This window comes from Falco peregrinus, chromosome 5 (genome assembly GCF_023634155.1).
Source record: "Falco peregrinus isolate bFalPer1 chromosome 5, bFalPer1.pri, whole genome shotgun sequence".
Classification (NCBI taxonomy): Eukaryota; Metazoa; Chordata; class Aves; order Falconiformes; family Falconidae; genus Falco; species Falco peregrinus.
In genome coordinates this window covers 18,128,447-18,148,344 of record NC_073725.1, presented here as the reverse complement: position 1 = coordinate 18,148,344, position 19,898 = coordinate 18,128,447, and the positions used below count along the sequence as shown (strand labels likewise).

Below are 19,898 nucleotides of genomic sequence, written 5' to 3'. Positions count from 1 at the left end.
CACATAAAAAGTGTTTTTCTTGCATTTTTCATAGGAGTCACTAATGCTAGTGGGTTTGTTTGCATTGTCACAGTATTTTGTAAGCCACTGATTTACTGCCATACAACTATGGAATAATAAAAAATCTATTCCTTACCTCAAAGAGCTCACTTTTAAGGTAAGTACCTGCACAGCACAGTGCATTACTGTGCAAAGACGCTGGAGCTAGCCCAGAAGCAGCACAGCTGAGGCAGTAAGATGCTCTGCCTAGCCTAATTAGCCTTGCAGAGAAGCAGGCTTTATCAGCCTGGAAAATAGACTCTGCTAGAGCTTAGCTATTCTCCTTCCAAAGGCAGGTCTTTCATGGCTAGCTCAAATAGCTGTGCATTTGGAAATCATGTCATAGAGATGTATTTCAGGCATCATACATTTTTTTAAATGTATAAACGTATCTATTTCTAATGGTTACTGTTCAGGTCACTCCTACTACAGTTAATAAAGCAGGCTTTCCAAGTAAAATAAAACTTAACTTAAAGTACAGACTGAGAACTCCAAAATTCATTGTGGTTTTGAGGAAAACTTCTTAGCTGTTTTAAAATCTTACCTTTCAAAACCACAAACTATGCACCCCTAGAGCATTCTAAAGCATTTCAATCACACAACTGTTCAAATGAACATAGCTGCAGTGTATCAAAGCCCTTTCCACAAGTATTCAGAGACTTCTGGAAGTCCATTAACCAAAACATGGTTTACAACAGAAGTGAAGGTAAGCCTCAAAGAACAGGCACAGAAATGACAAATGACATTTCCCTGTGTACTTGTATTTCTTGCCATGGTTTCCAGTACAGCCAGTTCTCCACCTCTTCTTCAAAATGGAAAGGTTAAACAAAAGTCAATATATAAGTGTGAATTTTCTCAATTTTCTTGAAAGGCAATCTGCAACATTCAGCTCTCCTGTGTTCCATAATAGGGCCTACACACATGATTTCACTGTTTTGAAGCACTGCTGTATTACACATACAAAAAATCTGTGAGATACCAACAGTTTTAAATATAAGAAAATATTTGTCAAAAATCTGTGCAGTGAACCTTCCACAATAAATCTTTTATTTTCAAAGCACCTTTTTGGCTACCAAGAGAACTACAATCTTGCTCAAAAGGCTTATACTGAAAATTCTTGCCACATATATGACATGGGCAAAATATATTTTTTTAGATGCAAGCCATACACATAAAAACTTTCACCTTCAAGATTAAAGAAAACAGATGGCAGGTCTCAGACTGCCAGAAAACTAATTCTTTTCCTTTTCAGGCCTACAATGCTGCTATAAAAATCCAAGATTAGCATCTCCATCACCCTATTCAGAATCATATTAAGGTGATAAGTAACAGTTATCGCTGAGAATACAAAGGTAGTGACTGACTTTGATTCACTAGTAAATGCAACAAACTTACAATTGCTTCAAATATTAATTTCTTTTTAATCTTGAAAATGACATTAGCTTATGTCTAATCGGGTTTGGTAAGGTTTTCAAGGTGAACACCTGATTCTCAAGCATTAGTGTTTTAAATAAAACTTCTATTTTCTAAAATGGTCATGATATGAACACCTATGAAAATACAGGCTTGTGCTTCAAATATAGAATAACCAAAACACCATTTCAAGTTACTAGCTTTAAAACTTTGAGTATATTGTAAAATCATACACACTGGAAAAAGCACTCCTCAAAACATATATACATTAACACAAAGGCATGCTGTTTCATAAGTATCTATTTAGACTACTGCATATCTTCTAACACAGAAAATTGCTACTTTGAAATAGCTGAAAAAGCAGAGAGAAAAATCCAAATGCAAAACTGAAATTACTTTAAAGAAAAGATTCTCCCAAACTTTGAGATTATCAGACATCAGTATGTCAAAAGTGAGAGAAATCAATAAAAAGCGTGAGACAAGCTTGATTTTCTATTTGAACAACTTAAACCGGTCACTTTCTAAGAATTCTATATTGTCATAAATAAAACAGTGAAATTCCATGTTTTCCAGTGTTCCATTGTACAACAAAATACAGCAGCATCCTTTAAAAAAGAAAAGCTTACCCTTTCCCATGTAAAAGACAGACCTAGTGTATCAAACTGTTCCCTCATGTGTTGAATATTACTGAAAAAAAAAACAAACAACAAAACTAACTTTAAATATTTCTATCATGTGACCACATTTAAAATCAGGTGCTTATAAAGTTCTGAAAAATCAAAAGCACTAGTTAACCTCTAAACACTACTACCTCACTAGCAGTCAAACTCCAGGAACTGTCAGAATACTCATATTTAATAATTTTTGAAGTCCCTAGTGTATTCTGGTTCAATTCCAATGGCTGTGTATACAAGACAGTAATTTTTCTTAATTTAAGCATAACTGAAAAGCAAATATGGCAGTGCAGTTTGAGAAAAACATTTCTGAAGCACCACTTCTCATTATTTTTAATTATCTTTACCGCAGGTGAGCCAAAGGGCCCTCTGAAATCTTTATGATGCAGTAGGATGCACCTTCACCATCAGCTTAACCCTGCTCTATTCTGGCAATGCTATCCTGGCTGCATTTTGCTTTGGCTCTGGTGGTTATGTGGCTATAGTAGGATTTGGCTCAGCTTACCCATTTAAACTGAAGACATGCCCTACAAAAAGCTTTCCAAAAAAACCTCACCTGTTTTCTTGCTTCCCTCTGATCAACAGGCCAATCAAACCAATAATGTGGACACAAAACCAGCAGAGCCAACACAAAAGAGGTGGTGGGAACATATATCCTGGGAGGTGACAAGGAACTGCTAAACTTCTGGTGGCAGCACAACCATAGATAAACTCAAGTCAACCGCGGAACTGTAGGGCTAGAGCTGGCCCCAGATAGAGTATAATAAAAACGTAAAATAAGACACATCAGAATATACAGTGAAGCTTTAGTTTGAAAATATACTAAATATAGTTTACCAAAATACCCACAATTACACAATATTAACTAGTGACCTGGTATGAATTCATTCTACTTTAAAATTGCTTAAAAATTCTTATAGAATTTTAACTTTCTAGTAAAATGCACTATGTCAGATAAAAGTATCATCTATCTTCCCCCAGTGGGTAATTTGACAGTCATGAAGCTAAGCATTTAATTCTAATCCAGAACAAACTTTCACGGCTGAATAACTGAGTAGTGCAAGTATATAACTTGTATATAACGGTCAGAGAGCCCTGGTTACTCTGGAAAAGGCCTGCCTTTTCTGGTCAGGTACCTTTCCTGGCATGGGTATACCAGGAAACCCTTTTACAGACTCTCAGCTTCCACTGGGAGAAACCATCCTTTCAGTAGTACTGCTTATATTAAAGTCCCACTCAAAACAAACTGTACCAATACAAAAATTTCAATTTTGACTGTATTTTGACAAAGCTTCTGCCACTATACTAACTCTTACTTACAAAAATGTCTGTGTTTTGTATAAGTAACTCTGTCTTCAATTTGTTTTATGGTTTTTATAAGAAGTAATAGTCAATTTGAGTTCATTTAAATCCCCACTTCAGAAAATCAGGATGCTCTGAAATTCGGTTGCTCACTCCTGAAACAATATGCTGAAATGCTTACAGTGTGCCCCCTTTTACAGGGGCGGTTGGCTCTGCACCAGGGATGACTAAAACACATCACAGCTCCTTGTTCAGTTCAGTCATCCCTGCTGCAGGCATGAGACACATTCAGGACAGGGACAGTGGAGAAAACAGGAGACAGCAATTACTTCAGTGGTCAGAATTTAAACTGCCCATTTGATGAATCGATTCGCTTCCTTACCATAAAAAAAAAAAAAAAGGTATGCAAATAATTTTCCTATTTGGATGTCATTATAATCAGTCCCAATGACGATATGCTAGCTTTTCTCAATTTGTTGTTATCCTGTTGTCACCTACATCTCAAAAGTAGGCAATCGCTCTTTTCAGTACTAAGGAAATTTTCAAAGCAAAATTTTTTTCCAGTATAAAACATCTCATAACTACCAGCTGAACTGCTTTAAGTGTACGGAACAATACACACCTATTTACAGGAAATTAGAAAAACAGAACAGCACAGAAGCAGATGAAAATCAGCTCAGGCTATGCCCTGCCACACACTATTCGGTATGACCTAGACAAATGCTAAGGCGAGGCAGACTGAGCTGGTATGGGTCTTTGCTATCGCGCAGTCTCTCTGCCCCATGTGCTCGCTGCTTTTCTTTCGAGACAATTCAACTCAAGACAGCTGGCAGAAAGGTTCAGTTCAGCAAAATGTCCTGAGTGCCAAAGCAACGGAGGTACCACGTAGTAGAGAGAAGGGGAAAACATCAACCCAGCCAGCAAGTACTTAATGTCAGCCTTGGTGGTCCAAAACTACAACCTTCGCTTCTCTGTGCCTCATTTGTCATGTAGGTAAGGATCACAGTAACACACTATCTGGTGAAGGTTCCATTAAGATAACGGAGGTAAAAACGAGGCACTCAGATATAACATAGATTTGTTTTACAGCTGAGCTTCAGCAGGCTTGTTGCAGGAAGGCAGAAATGATCAATTTACTGTACTGACCATGCTACAATATAATGGGCAGCCCACAACACACTGTGCACAGTGATTTTTCAGACTCTCTCAAAAGAAGAAAACCTGGTTTTGTGGCTTGATGGTAACTGGTTCTCATGCATATTCTTATCTAAACCACACAGAAAGGAAATTGTAAAAAATTACCATAACTAACTCAGAATTTGTGTGTAGTGCACTCATGCAATCTCCCTAAGTGACATCAGTTGTCATCGTATTTTAGTTGGAGAAGTATTGTGTATCTTAACATGGGACCAAAAGCATGAAAAATCTTAAAAGAAACAGCATTATCAAAGAAGGAAATGGATCAAGGCCCAAAAAGATACCACAGCTAGATTACTGCATCTCAAGCACAACAAACAGCTTCACTTAAGAAGACTGGTTTCAGAGTATTTTATAGAAATTAATGTTTATTTATGTAACTTTTTACTAATTTTAAAGAATATTAGGGGAACACAACACCTAATTCTGTGGTCCAAAGCCCCAAATTTTCGCAGAAATCAGCAGCAATAACGGCTTCTTATCAGTTTCCAAGACCCAGTCTCAAATGAAAAAACAATCTTCTTCCTCTTTCATGTGGTACTAAAAACTGCTGGTAAACCTAACCACATAGCTCATAATTCTCAACTGTGTATTCTATGCTAAGATTTAACTCATCACAATGAAATTCCAATTTATTTCTTACTCATTGATTTGGGTGTTTGGGAAATGTCACTCTTTCAATATTCTGTCTTTTCTATAATTTAAAAGTCATTGAGATTATATTCAAAAAACTTGAAAATCATCCTGATAAATTTAATTTTCAAAACTGAATCATCTGCACAGTCCCATAAAACATTGGAAAATAGCCCTGGTTCTTTCTGTACCATCTTTCTTCTAATTCTACACTGGTTTTGCTCTGTTTTGTTGGTTTATGGGGGCCACAGTACAGGTATTCACAGTGGAAATGTCATATAACTTAAATTAAAAACTACCTTTGTGTCCAGCTTGCAGGGTGAAGCCCATGTTCAACTGCAGCATTTTCTGCTGGTAAACCAAACGCGTCCCATCCCATTGGATTTATCACCTGTCAGCAAAATGGGAAAACACAATCTTACATAACTTTCTGAAATGGCAACTGCAACACACAGAGTCCTCCAAATAATGAATGATGTTTTGCATCCAAATAATGAATGGTGTTTTGCATCCAAATAATGAATGGTGTTTTGCATTTCAGCATTTGCTTTGTCCAAGTTAACATCTTCAAAACATGCCAACTATGGCTAGGTCTGTTTTAAAAGATGAATATGAAGCATACTTGCCATCTACAATGTGGTGTTAGAGGGAGCTTAAAGTATTATGTAATAAATCCTCATGACTATTTCAATACGAGGTTGACAATGACAAAATTTAATCCTTTGTAAATCTGTGTGGTGGCCAAAATTAGCAGTTGATGCTACTGCTAAACACAACCGAATATTCATTCTAAAGAAGGAGAAGAACGTAAGCAAAACTAACTGAACCAATGGTTTTCTAACAGTAACTGATGCATAGCATATTATTTTTTTCTTTTTGTTGAAGAAAGAAAAATACCCAATGATAATCTAAAATCCAACAGATAAAATGAAGAGCATGGGGAAAACTGTTTTAGCCAAATTTTACTAGAATATCTCTTGTCAATATAGACTACAGACTAACAAATTGTATTTCAGTGGTGGGAAAAAATGTATAGTAGAAAATATAACAATTTCTGTTGAAATAGATATGTATCTTTCCTATTAATGTGCAAATTATTTAGAAAAATAATGTAGCAATACAGTAAGTATTCAACCCCCCTTTTTAATATGCAGGGAAAGAAAGACCAGCACTTAAGATGTTCTCATTAAAGACACATATATTGGATACCTGATAAACCCATCTCATTTCTCACACCTACAAACGTGCACAAGTTTAACAATAGCAACACACGCTTAAGTAACATTTTATAGGTTGTAAGAAATAAAAAAGTTTACCCCTTAAAATAAGTATTTATATGAAGAATTTGTTCTTCAGTTGCATGTAAGCAAACAAGCAATAAGCAAGCAAACCCAGCTACAGTAATCTCATAAACTATCTCCATGTGAAAAATCTGTTCATTTTGGAAGCAGAAGAGCTACTTTTGTCACTGGTTTGAATTATTTTTATTCCTTTTTACCACAGCCTTCCAATCCTCTGACTTCAATGGATTCTTTCATAAAAAATACTTTATAGACTTGTTTATAAAGGTGCCCTAGGCACCAACTCAGTGTAAAAGCAACAGGATTTAACAGATGTGACTTCTCAACATTCTAGTTTTCAATACTGAGCTAAAACTAAACCCGCTGTGTACCATTACTCCGCTGATGCAGCAAAAAAACCAAAGGTATTAATCTGTGATCAACTGTGATTCAAGCCAGTACAGTAAGGGTCCATGCAACAGCACACTTTTTATGTATGAATCTAACAGAAATCAGAATGCTATTCTGTGTTACAAATTTTACCTATTATCAGTCATATTATTGTTCCTCATATCACAGAGTCAGAAAATATGAGCCCTAACTCCGTACCTCTCCACATTATAAGCCTTACATGGAAAAACCTCATTTGAAACCTAAACCACTTGTGAACACCTGTTGAAGCACTCCTGTCCCCAGCCCTTCTCTCCCTCACCCCACCAGTAATCAAAACTATTGGTATAAAAGAGAAAGAAGAAAGGTAAACCTTACATAAGGTACAAATTTCAGCAGAATTTCTTAAGGACCTGCTGAAGTATTAGTTTCTGCAGCTCAGCTCTTTTTGACCGCTACTATTGCTGATGACCTGTCTCTGTACAGAAATGATAAAATAAACCAGATTTCTTTTTTTCATGTATAATACATACTTTCTTTTATTCAACCCTCCTTTGTTTAAACAAATGCCTTATATTTGAATCCCTACGAATTTCTTCTTTTACTACAAGCTGATGCACATTAGAAGAGAATAGAAAAACTACTCCTGATTATTTTTTGTAAAATTTGGCTTCTGAAGATCTCCTGGATATAGATAGGCAGCCAAAAGCAAGGCACAATCTCACACTCATGAGCAAAAGGATGTGGGAAAAACAGCTTCACTATCGACTGCACTCCCCAAGAGGGCTGACTGATGCTCCAGACAGCTAACGTGCAGACATTTTATCACTGTACCATCAGCACTAGCAGGAGTTATCTGCTCAAACAGATCTTCCCAATTCTAGCATACATATTAAAAATATCATACAACGTGTTCACTTATCACATCCAAAAGACAGTTCAATTTAACAACCAATAGCATTCTTCAAGTTAAAGTACGCTAATTCAAGTTTCAATCAGAAACCTGAATTTAAAGAGACATTAAAAATATCCTCAAATTAATCTCCAGGATAGATCTATTTATGTAGTTGCTATAGAGATGAATGTAACATGCACAGTGGTTTAGAAAATTATTTCAAGTTTATCGTCTCTTTTACTTCTCTACTGTGACTGGATTTGAAAGGTTTGTGAAATGCATTTGTCTAAACAACAGGTCAGCTGCCTCTGGCTGGAATGTATGTTACGTATCTACTGTTAAAATGGCACAGTCTCCACACAGCACTTGGCATTACATCTTGGCTCTACTTTAGCCAACATAAAACACAAGGCTGAGATTAACCACAGAGTTCTGAAAAGCATCAAAATTCTCAAGAGATGTGGAAGAGGAGAAGAAAATACACAACTAACATGTCAGAAGTTGGCACAAAGAATAAAGGAACAGTTTGACTGTTCAAAACAAAGAAAAAATAGGAAGAAAGCAATTTTGAAGACCAAAGGATATTCCTTGCAGCTCCTTGATGGGCTCGTCATAAACTCTAACTAGCAGAAAATACAGCTGCTCTCTCCAGCATTACTGACAAGCAGAAGAAAGTCATCGACTTTCTTGCATGCTGACTTGATTGCTTCTGACAGCAGTCTCTAAACCTTATGCAACTGAGGGTTCAATTCTGCTCACTCGAGTGACCGTTCTTCCAAGCATTGCATCTCTGGTACAGACAGTACTTTCTCTAAGGGCAAAGAGAAAGAAAACAAACAATAAACTTATCTTGTACAACAGGAGGCTTGCATGAGTCTAAGGATGCCTGTACCTGGTAGAAGAAGGCAGGCTATAGTTTCCATCATTTTAAGACAGCAGAAGCCAGTACGATCACCAAAGGCAGCTCTGTGTTTCTGGTCTCCACAATGAAGTGGGCAGGTAAACTCTTCCCCGGTAAAACTACTAGGTTAGTCTTGAACACAGATTACATGGCTTAAGATCCTCAGAAGTTCACATGATCAGGCAGGATCAGCTATGAAAGACTGGTGTTTTCTACCATTCAACATCCTATGTTTTGCACAGGAACACGAAGTTGCGAGGAAGTGATTAATGACTGCGTGGGGAACAAAGCACTCAGTAACTACCACACTGAGCGGTCTTTTCAGGAGCAGATTATTAAAAAGGAAAACAGTTGCATCGTGAAGCATTTTAGATCCCAAAGGCTCTGACTTCATATTAGCTTGAAGCACAACTTTAAGAATCATTTCACAGCACGGTCAAAAATTTGTCATTAATGACAGCTAGAGCTCTTAATGTGACTGTGGGACAAAGTAAAGAAGCCACAGTAACTGCATGAATTAATTTCTGAGATCTCAGCTCTTCCTCTCAGAGGATTTCCCATCTATTCACCGCTGCAACAATCAGCCCATCACACTGACATTAGTAGGCAAGATCAGTAAGTACTATATAACACAAAGCCAATAGTGATCTCATAACACTCAGTTCCATGCCTCCCATCAACATAACTAGGACAGACGATTCAGTGAGTTTTCCTTAATGTTTGCAAGGAAACAAAGAACTTGTTTGCTCTCCTGATGTGCTCAGTATGTCTCAAAAATATGACCAGGGAGCTGATGTATCTTTCTTACATCCAGACCAATGCATTATAAATTTTAAGACAGACAGCAGAACCAGTGTCAAAGATGCCTGTAAATAAATACATTTATTTCAGAGAATGCATGATAGCACAACCAAAAATGAAAAGAGACTCGCTGACAGATTAACAATTTGAATCAACACAGCAAAGTCTAGTTTCCTGCCTCTAGCTGTAGCCCCATGACACACTACATGAACAAGGCAAAACAGGCTGACCAAATGGGTGATCCATGATCATGATTTCCAGCTGCCAGAAAACACCCCTCGTTCCAGCAGCAACTGTCACCCTCTTTGCACTTGATCTGACAATTGCGCAACCACACACAAGTGAGACAGTAAGGACACACAAATGGAGAGGGGAAAGGAGAGGATGGCTGCTTCTTCCACTGGCCACCTACAATTATGCTGAACATGTTGAAAATCTGATTTGTAAACAGACTGCAGATAGAATACATTTTAAACACAGGACCTCCATCTGAATGCAGACTAGATTGTCTTTTAAGTGTCCTAGGTAATAAACAGTTACACAACAGCTAAAATACTACCACCACCCAAAAAAAAAAAATAATCCCCAAGCAAACAAGGCACACCTGGAAATAGATTAAAATAATGAACTTTTTACTAGTGTGTACATTCTAGCAAGGACTATTTCAATGCTTCTCTGCAACACAATGCTGCATATTAGTATTCTGATAAGGCACTTTCAAATTTTAAAAAAAATCAACCCACACAGATTCCTATCAAAACATAACTCTGCTTATAAAATGCTCTCATTTATCTCTTGTTCTCACAAGATACAAAATATGAGAAATTATTCTATGTCCGCACATTACCACATTTAGAAAACAAAGGTGTCGCTTGCTTCCTTAATCTCACACACTCTTGTCTAATATAATTACATTTACAATAATATCTCATTTTCTTTTTCTTTCAAAATGAAACAGACTGAGCTCATTAACACCTTCAGTACTTGCTACTGGAAAGCTAAATTTAAATAAGATTCAATTCAGAGAGGATACTTGTAATACTTTGTACTTTGTTTATACCACAGAACATAACCTGGCAAAAGGACACAATAGCTTCACACAAAAAAAAAAATGGTTGAGAATAGCAGCTAAAGATCATCAGAAAATGGAACTGTATTGAAATAATTAATCCTACTGATGAATTAATTATAAAGTTTGAATTAAACTTGCCTGTCTTTCTTCAATACCATTTACTTTTGCAATTTCAAGAGTATAAAGATTCACTGCTGAAAAGGAAAACAATGAAAATACAGTTTAGAGAAGAAAAATGTATGTTCTGGATAACAAGAAAATGGTCGTTAAGTAATTTGGGGATATTGTGGAAATATCACTGACAATCTTCCAATCCCATCTATCAGGAGCAGTTTAAGTATAAATTAAGAAAACTGATCCTAGTGTACGGGAATTTCACACTGAATTGTCTAACGATCATTCTCATTTCTGCGCAACACACAGGTGACAGTCTCGCTGTGGTATCAATTTCAATTCAAAATTTTATTACAAAGATGTCACAGGAACTATTGAACTGGACCACTCTCTGTTTACTGATTGCTAAGGGAATTATTCTCAGTCCTCTGAGAGGCACAAATTATCCACTTTGGAATTCATCAAAGACATGATAATGATAGCATGATAAAGCAGCAGTAAATACTTTTTCCCCAAGCAGCAGCAGACTGGAAATCTGCCATGGTGAAAATCACCATGAACATGGCACTCAAATAATAAATAGGAAATCTCTTAATTTCTTACAAAACTCCTACATTTGAATTCAAAACACGCATGCAAACTCATGGAGAAAACACAACCAGAAACTGTACATTATAGTTTTGGATTCGTTTATTAATAGATACAAATCTGTAATTTAAAATATATAAATAACTTTTTCATAGCATTTTAAAAGAAATATATATGCAATAAGATCTGTGACTAGAACTTTCCATTGCAAAACGGTTTTAATTGCACTTCAATAAATATGTTATCCTTAACACATTTTGAAAGAGACTAGCTCAGTGCATTCATGCTAAGTAACCTAGATATTTTACAGTTTCCACACAAGGACTTCAAATTTCGCCTTCAGTAATTAGAATGAAAACAAGTTATCTTACAACAGATGTACTCTACAAATCATTTACCCAGCAACCCAGTCCAAGTGTATGACAGAGTGTGTTTCCCGTACACTGCCTACAGGTCCTTGAGGAGTGTTGGAACAAGTCAATGCTTCCCTGGTCTGATCTTCAGGTAAAACAAATGGGACTTCATCACCCACCAGCACAATAAATGTGCTGGTCCCACACCAGTACAACTCTGGTGATTACCTCTGTACCACAACACACACATTCATGCACCCCTTACTGAAAACTCCGTGAAGCTTCTAACTCATCAGTACATTGAAGAAGTGACTGCCTACTGTTACGTTCCACTTGCATTAAATGCCACCCCTGCACACCATTTAATAAATGACCAGCCAGTCATGTATTGCAGAAAAGGCTGCTGCTCATTAGGTAATTTCTTTGATTGCCCATTTTCAGGGTCATTAGTCACCAATATCATCTACAGCTTCATGTGGAAGCAGTATTTCTTCCAAGGAGGGGTTGGGGGAAGAGTGACTAATATTTATTTTCCCACTTAAAATGCTGGTGAAGTATAAGTTTCTGGTAAATGTCAGTAGCTTCAGTATTATCTCCCTAGAATATTTTAATTAAAACAAAATCAGATCCTATTCAGCTAAAAAATGAAATACTAATGTTCCATTTTAGAGAAACACAAAAACAGTATCCAAATGATTTATCACTTTCCTAGTTAAGATTTCAAACTACCTCCAATATGAAGAAATTACACTAATGCATTCCAAAGAATGTTTCCAATTTACCAAAGGAGCTCTAATCCCTTTGCAAACGCATTCAAACTTGTCCTTACTTATTATAACAAATAAGCCAATTCTTGCCTGTTCACATTACATGTGTCAAACTAATTTACTATTTTCTTATGAAGGCATTCCCTAAGAAAAATATCTCCACTTTATTCAACATAACATTACTCTCTTAATCATTACACAAGTCAACTATGTACACACCATATATATTTATTCTGGTATCTTCCCTTACTGTTTATTAGACAATAAATAGACACTAGTCTGAAGTTCTCCCTCGGAACTCTTAAGTCTGAATATTTTTGCCTCTATTTTTCGTAGTAACAGCCCATCATTCCTCATTGCCTTACAAACACTTTTAACCTACCTGTATTGCCTCTAGCACCACTTTATGACTTACTAACCAGGGTCTACACCTATATGTAGAGATACAGTTCCTAAGATTATTTTCAATGACCCCTTTTTACAGTTTGGAAATGATGGAAGCAAAGTTTAAACAACATTACGACACAAAAATCTTACATTAAATGTGCCTCGAGTACATGAAATACATTCACTTCTACTTACAATGTTCACTCAAGAAAAATCAGCAGTCCCTGAACTTTCAAACATGCAATATTAAAGCTGAATTTCCAGAAAAAAAAATCAATAGAGTAACTTCAAACTTACGCATACTAACATTTTTTGTTTCTAAAGCATTGTTTCTTTTTATGTACTGAAGAATTCCAGTAATTCCCTTGAATACAGGGAAAACACTTTTCTTGGGAATATAAAATTTTATGTATGATAAGACATAACTATGTCATAGCTTACTATCATCACAATAAAGAAATTTAAATCTTTAATTCGTTGTACAACTATAAAGATGGCCAGACAAAACATCTAGAGGCTAATAAATTAATTGCAAGGAGAAAATCAAATATTTTAATTCTAAGTGATGGAGAAATTAGCAAGGCTAATAAAGAAAAGGGGTTTTAAGGTAAATATAAGTTCCAGCAAGTTATTGTACATCACCAACACAATAGCTCTTAATCTGACATACTCAGAAAATCATCTGAGAGATCTTTAATGTCTCTTAATCGTACATGAAGGTTAAATTCTTTAGCTGCCCACCTTTAGTCATAAATAGATGTTCAAAGTGGTTAACACAACAGAAGACACATGTATTTATAGAAATTCAGCATGATCTGCAGGCACTCTAATATCCTTCAAAGTCATTTTTACATGAAATATAAAAATAAGCTGAAATGCAAGATTTTAAAACTTTAAAAGACTTTTTAAACTTTTCTAGAAAAAATAGCCAAATGTGGAAATAAAAACTTGCTTTCACAGTGGCTCGTGTTTCACTGCAATTACATTATCTTTTAATTTTCTCCAAAAGTTTCTACTAAAGGTGCTTATTTACCTTGTATTCAAAACCTAACACCTACAGCATCCTACTGAATGTAGACAATTATTTTCACTTTATCTTTGCTAGTGCAAGAGTAAGCAAGTTTTCATATTTCTGAACAGAAATTAGTGGATATCTCCACTGTTACTGATGAAAGATGAGCCATGTCATGAAATGACATCTCCAGCGGTCTTAACATCCAAATCCCTTCAAGAGCCCAGTTAGCTCATTAGTTTTTAGCGAGATCTAAGTTCTGGTCATTCAGAGGACTTAGGAAAGATTAGTGTTACAACCAACTGGGGTATTTTTTTTCTTATTTAAAGTCTAAGGCAGTTATTTCTTTTTCCTGTAATTTTAAAAGCATAAGAATGCCTTTCTGTAAAGCAGCATAGCAGCACATATTCAGTGTACAGTATGTTCAACATTGGCATAAAACGCATAGTTATTTGGAAAGGCAACACACTGAATAATTCAGTGACAATACCTTTAAAAGTCTCATGGATGGTGATACATCCAGGAAACGCGACACTTCTACAGCACTTGTAGCAAGGAAATACACAACCAGCAACCAATATTTATTTCTCCATTTCATCTTCTTTGTACTCTTTTGAGGTTCTGATTCCTATACTCTTAAGCTGCTCCTTCTCTCTCATTCATTAGAGAGAATTCCTTTCTAAGTCTCATCCTAGATTCTTGCCTAGGGACGTTCCTTTCCTTTTGCTCCCTACGCCAAAATTGTGTATTCTCTCCCCATATTCCTCTTTCCTACTGTTTCCCAGATTCTCAACTTTTTCCCCCTACCAAATGTCTTCTTCCTTCATAATATGATTGTCAATCAGGCAACAATTCTCCCACACCTTCCTTACATCCTTCAACTTTTACCCACCAGCCTTTACTGCACAACACCGAGCATGATCCCACCTGTAGACCGCAGGGACTAGGCTCTCCACTACACCTTCTACCTAACGGGGAGAGAGAAGGGAGCAAGGGAGAAATGATGGCAGGCACGGGGTGGACTGGGAAACAGAGGAATATAGAAGGGAAAGTGGAATTTCTCCTTGCAGAGGCAGCAAGTTAGTCTTAGCCTACCTTGTAGACTTGCACCTTCAGCGTTCCATATGTGTGAGCAAGGCTGAAATAGGCAAGCCAAGGGGTCAGCTGCTGCAGAACAGACACTTCTACAGTTACATCCACACAATGTGACATGTGACATGACCCTGTTATCTGACTTGTAGCAGTCACAAGAAAGGGTTTGCTTCCCAGCTGGCACAGTGAAGCAGGACATCCCTCAGTCTGACAAAGGACAGCAACCAGTTCTCAGAAGCAGGAGAGGTGAAATGAGTTGACTTCCACGGTGTCTCAGTTTTCTCTTGCCAGCTACACCTTTGCCTCTCCCATGGTCCCAACCCAGACAGCAGTAGGGTCTTCAGTCTCCTCTTATAGAAAGTGCAGCCACACATCTCAACACTGTGCCTTACATCAATAGATTCAGGTAGCTGATACACCATCAGCTCTATCATTTGAGATAGCTTCTAAGAATTTGTTATCAAGAGTGAGTTCTGACCACCACGTTTCAAAAAAGTCTCAAATTCAATATTCAAAACTCCACAGGTCATTATCTACAAACCTGTAGCATATATTCCAACTAAACCTTCACTTAAACATCAAGAAAACACTTAGCCCTACTGCTGATCTTCTCTTACCTGCATCCCTCTCATTTTCTGGAACCGAGCTACTGCATCACTGATGGTGTAGACACGAACGTGGCCCATGTGAAGCTTTCCAGAAGGATATGGGAACATAGAAAGCACATAAAATTTTGGTCTTGATTTCTAGAAAAAAATTTTTAGAAAGTTGTAACTACATGAGTTAGCATTTCACTTGAATAAATACATGTGGACATTATAGACTATATGGTACCATGAGGAGAAACAAAGTTCTGTTGTAACCAGTGATCCAAGCAAGCACTGACAAAGTTAGTAAGATCAAATTCTTTGGGGCTGTAAACAGAGATGCTTTACCAGACTTGGCTGCCATCTCATCAATTTGTATTTATATGGCACTTAAAAAATTATGTTTTTAATCAATTTTTACTCAACAAAATATGTATTAATATAACTGCAGCTTAACAAATCACCATTCCCTACCATAGCATCTGTAACTGATTATCTACGTGCTCCCAGTCTATCCCACCAAAAAATGAAAACATGACAGATTAAATTATCCTCTTAACAGTTTAAATAAGTGTTTTACCTTGTATTCACAATAAACATGGAGCTCACTCCTGGCCAGTTGCTTTTTGTCAGCTAAACAGCATTAACTCACCGAGCAACTAACTCAATCATTTGCAATTGCATGAACATTCACTGAAGTGAAACTGTTCAGTTCCACTACGTATGCTCAGATCCAAAGATATCTTACAAGCAGTATCTTGTAGTGAAAAGGTAAAAACTTCATTTAGTTGGGTTTGAGAAATTGACAAAAGTTAAAGAAATCAAACATCATCTCTCTCAGGAAATTTATTCCTAATACATCTTGATTACGATTGAATTTATCATTGATCCATGCTTGGTAAGTTCCTACACTGTTTTCCTTATGTTAATAGTGAAAAAAATTATGGACAGCTTTTACTGTTCTGAACAAAACTCTATGCATATTTAGCAAATGTCACTTCATCACTTTTGTCCAGTAATAGCAACATCAGAAATATTCTGAATGCTTCACTGCAGCACTATACGCTATTTGCCTCTTAATATGAGATGTTATTAAATCTACTTTAACTGTAAGGCTAAACAAAAATATCATTAAACACACAATTTAGAATTTATCATAGGTATGACATATGGTGTACCTGTGTATTACATGTACTGTCAGATATTAAAGACACAAGCCTAAATTAACAAAAACAGTGAAGGGGCACAAAAATGTTTTTGTATCTGTGTGACTGAGCATAATTGTGAAGGCAAAAAGAATCAGAGACCAAGATTAACATTGTTTCAAGATATTTTATTGCATGGGGAAAACTTGCTTTTTCTGCAAGTCACTTATTAATCCTAAAACACTATAAATCAGAAAATATTCTTAAATCATCTTCCCTTAACATAGGTCTTAATGAGTCACAGTGTGCGATGTAATAGATTTGTCATAACAATTGGAAACAAGACCTTGAGAAAATTGTTTACAGAAGTTGCAAATGTACATGCTTCATTTAATACTTTAAATAATGAATTCCTAAATGTGGTATAATGTAGAAAGAATTGATTACTTCGACACTCCCCTAAATTTATAAGTTCATACTCTGCTTATCACTGTGTTTTCCTTAACATTTTTTTAATTTCTATTTTTGTACCTATTTCATAAGCTGTTTTAAATAATCTACTATAATATAGAAGTATTTTCTCCTGAAATGTAACATACATCTCCTTGTTATAAGCCAACTGTACTAAATTTCAACTAATTCCATCCAAAATATCAAACGTAATTTCCAAATCTTTCATAATGCTTACATCAGTTTCTGAAATTCTGCAGAACTGTTCCTTTATTCTTGGGAGCCACCAATTTTCAACTCTTTTTCTTGTCTTCAACCCATAGCTTTTTTCCCATTTCCCCGTCTCACTGTAAATAGTTCTGACATAAGCAGGAACCAGTCTCCTCTGCAATTTAAGTAAACCCAGGAAGCCATTTAGTTGTCTCTTCAAACATGAGGAAGAAGTACCAACTCTCTGACAAACCACCTGCATTCTTAAGGTTATGATATCTGGAAAAGACAAAAATACATGTTTCAGTCTACAATATATAACAGCAATGCCACGGTTATTATGATTATACAGACATTTGGTAGCTATGAAACCTATTTTAGCTGGATTTAGATTACTTGGTGGTTTTCCCTGGTACTTGCACGTTATTCCCAAGTGTTTGAATTACAAAAGCATTTATTTTTTAGCCAAGAGAGCTGTGGCCCTTGCACGGAACAACACTGTTCTGTTAGATGTCTTCTCTAATAAGATAAAATTCTTACATTCCATCTCCCATAAAGGCAGGACTAGTCAATTGAAGGTTCAAGAAGCTCAGCTGCCTGAACAGAACATGGTTAACAAGGTGTTAGTAAAAATTTAGAATGAAATGGGGAGAAGTTGGATGAAATTATCCTGTAAAACTACTGAATTTGTCATCACTGAGAAGACACGGGGGAGGATGACTATAATTAGTAGATTTCAACTAGATGCTCTAAATTGAATATTTTGCTAAGGCTTCCTCTTTCAACTAAAAATCCAGTTAAAAGAACTCATCGTGCTTTAGAGTGAGTCTTCTAAAGTAAATCTACTCAGATGTGAGAAAGATCAGATAGTCCGCATGTTTGGGATTGGTCTCAGTACGATATTTATGGATTTTACTTTCTCCAGTAGGAAATACAGCATTAAGAAAACCCCTACTCTGAGATTTCTTCCTCATCTTCACCCCAAATTCCCTTTTAAAAAACTTGTTTCTTTATTTACATCAATATATCCTAGCCTCTGTGGTTGAGAGGTTTGGTTGTTTATTTTTTCTTCAGATTTTTGGCCTATACACTTGACTGTTGGACCAAGCTAGCTATTTCAGTCAGTTCATAATTTTTCTTGCAGTTACATCAGGAAAATCTCTGTGTAGAGAGTATATAGAAATAAGTGTATAAGAATTTGTTTTATTTATGTATTCCCCATACGACAGCAACATTATCAGTAAAAATAATTGCTACATCACCTAGGTCCTCAATAAGCTAGTGGGAGTTACACTTCCTTAACATTCATTACACATGCATACACAAGACCTCATTGCCAATCTCATTAGATCTAATATCTACAGAATTGCACCTTTTCTCTCTTATTTATCAAGCAGGCCCCTTTTTAACATTTTTTCATTTGCATATATCATGCTAGTGCTTTGATTTTTTTGTTGCTAATCTCTAAAATATCTCTCATTCATAGAAACAACAAATCCAAGGAGTGAATTTAGGATTCCCTGCACACAAATTATACAGGAGGCACCTAATTTTTCCCTCTCCATAACCTTACACTTATGTACTCAGCTCAAAATTAGCAAGAACATTTCACTGTTTTGCTTGGGTTTATTTTTTTTTATTACTTGTATCTATTACTTCAATTTATTTGACAACAGAAAGGAGTGCTTCATTACGGCAGGCCACTTTCAGCATTGCTGATTTACAAAATACGGATTTTAAAACACAACAGCTATACAGCTGTGAAGCCTTGAATCCTTCATTGAAGTGAGACAGGAAGACACAAGCTAGACCCCATGCTCAGAAGCCCACCTGCCAATGTCACGCCTGCCAGGGTGCATTAGCGACCTCGGGCCCTACCAGTCACACGAGCAGGGGTCAGAGCAGCGGATGCAAGAGGGAAAGGGGCCGCAGCCCGGGTCACACAACGTTAGGGCAAAGCTCCCCAGGGGGCTGGCTGGGGGAGACTGCGGGGCGCGGGACCGCTGGGGGAGGCGGGGGGGAGCCTGCCTCGCCAGCGGCAAGGCGCGGGCCGCGACGCTAACGAGCGGGCCGGGGGAAGCGGGGAGGGTGCCGGGGTGCAGGCTCCGGAGGCAAAGGCCGCCCGGGGGTGGGCGTGAGGAGGAGCAGAGACCGGCGGCCGTTTGAGCCGTTAGCCCGACGGGAGGCGCGCCCGCCGCGGGGGGAACCGTTACCTGCGCGGGAACCCGCCGCTGCCCCTCACGCGCCCCAAGCCTCACTTCCGCGCCCTGGCCGCCGCCATCTTGGTCTCGCTTTTGGCGCCGGCGGCCGGCACGGCGCATGCACCGCCCCCGCACCGCCTCCCGCGCACGGCGGCCCGGCCCGGCGCGGCTGTGTGAGAGCCGAATGGCTCCGAGGGACGGAGCTGTGTTTCGAAGCCCCGAGCCTCCCAGCAGGCGGGCCGGGAGGGAAGCGCGGCTCTCCGACGCGGCAGCCCGGCTTAAGAGGGATGCACTCGGAGCTTGCGCTGAAAACTTGAAAAATATGGGGCAGAAGTTGAATTTCAGCAGTGATAGGCAGTTATTAACCTACTAGAGGTAGACAGCAACCCTTTTAA

General features: G+C 37.5%; 1 protein-coding gene across 3 annotated transcripts in view; it reads right to left on the bottom strand.

Annotated features, from left to right (window-relative positions):
• Positions 1–19,649, bottom strand: part of LARS2 (leucyl-tRNA synthetase 2, mitochondrial) — an 88,580-nt gene extending 68,931 nt beyond the window's left edge. For 2 of the 3 annotated variants that reach the window (XM_055805307.1, XM_055805308.1), the window contains exons 1-5: positions 19,516–19,649; positions 17,331–17,581; positions 15,528–15,656; positions 5,558–5,649; positions 2,079–2,139 (exon numbers count right to left, since the gene is read on the bottom strand). In XM_055805307.1, the coding sequence (XP_055661282.1) occupies positions 2,079–2,139; positions 5,558–5,649; positions 15,528–15,656; positions 17,331–17,564 (516 nt within the window). In that variant the 5' untranslated portion in view covers positions 17,565–17,581; positions 19,516–19,649. The remainder of the gene's footprint in view (positions 1–2,078; positions 2,140–5,557; positions 5,650–15,527; positions 15,657–17,330; positions 17,582–19,515) is intronic. The other variant, XM_055805309.1, reaches the window with a different exon arrangement.
• Positions 19,650–19,898: the final 249 nt, after the last annotated feature.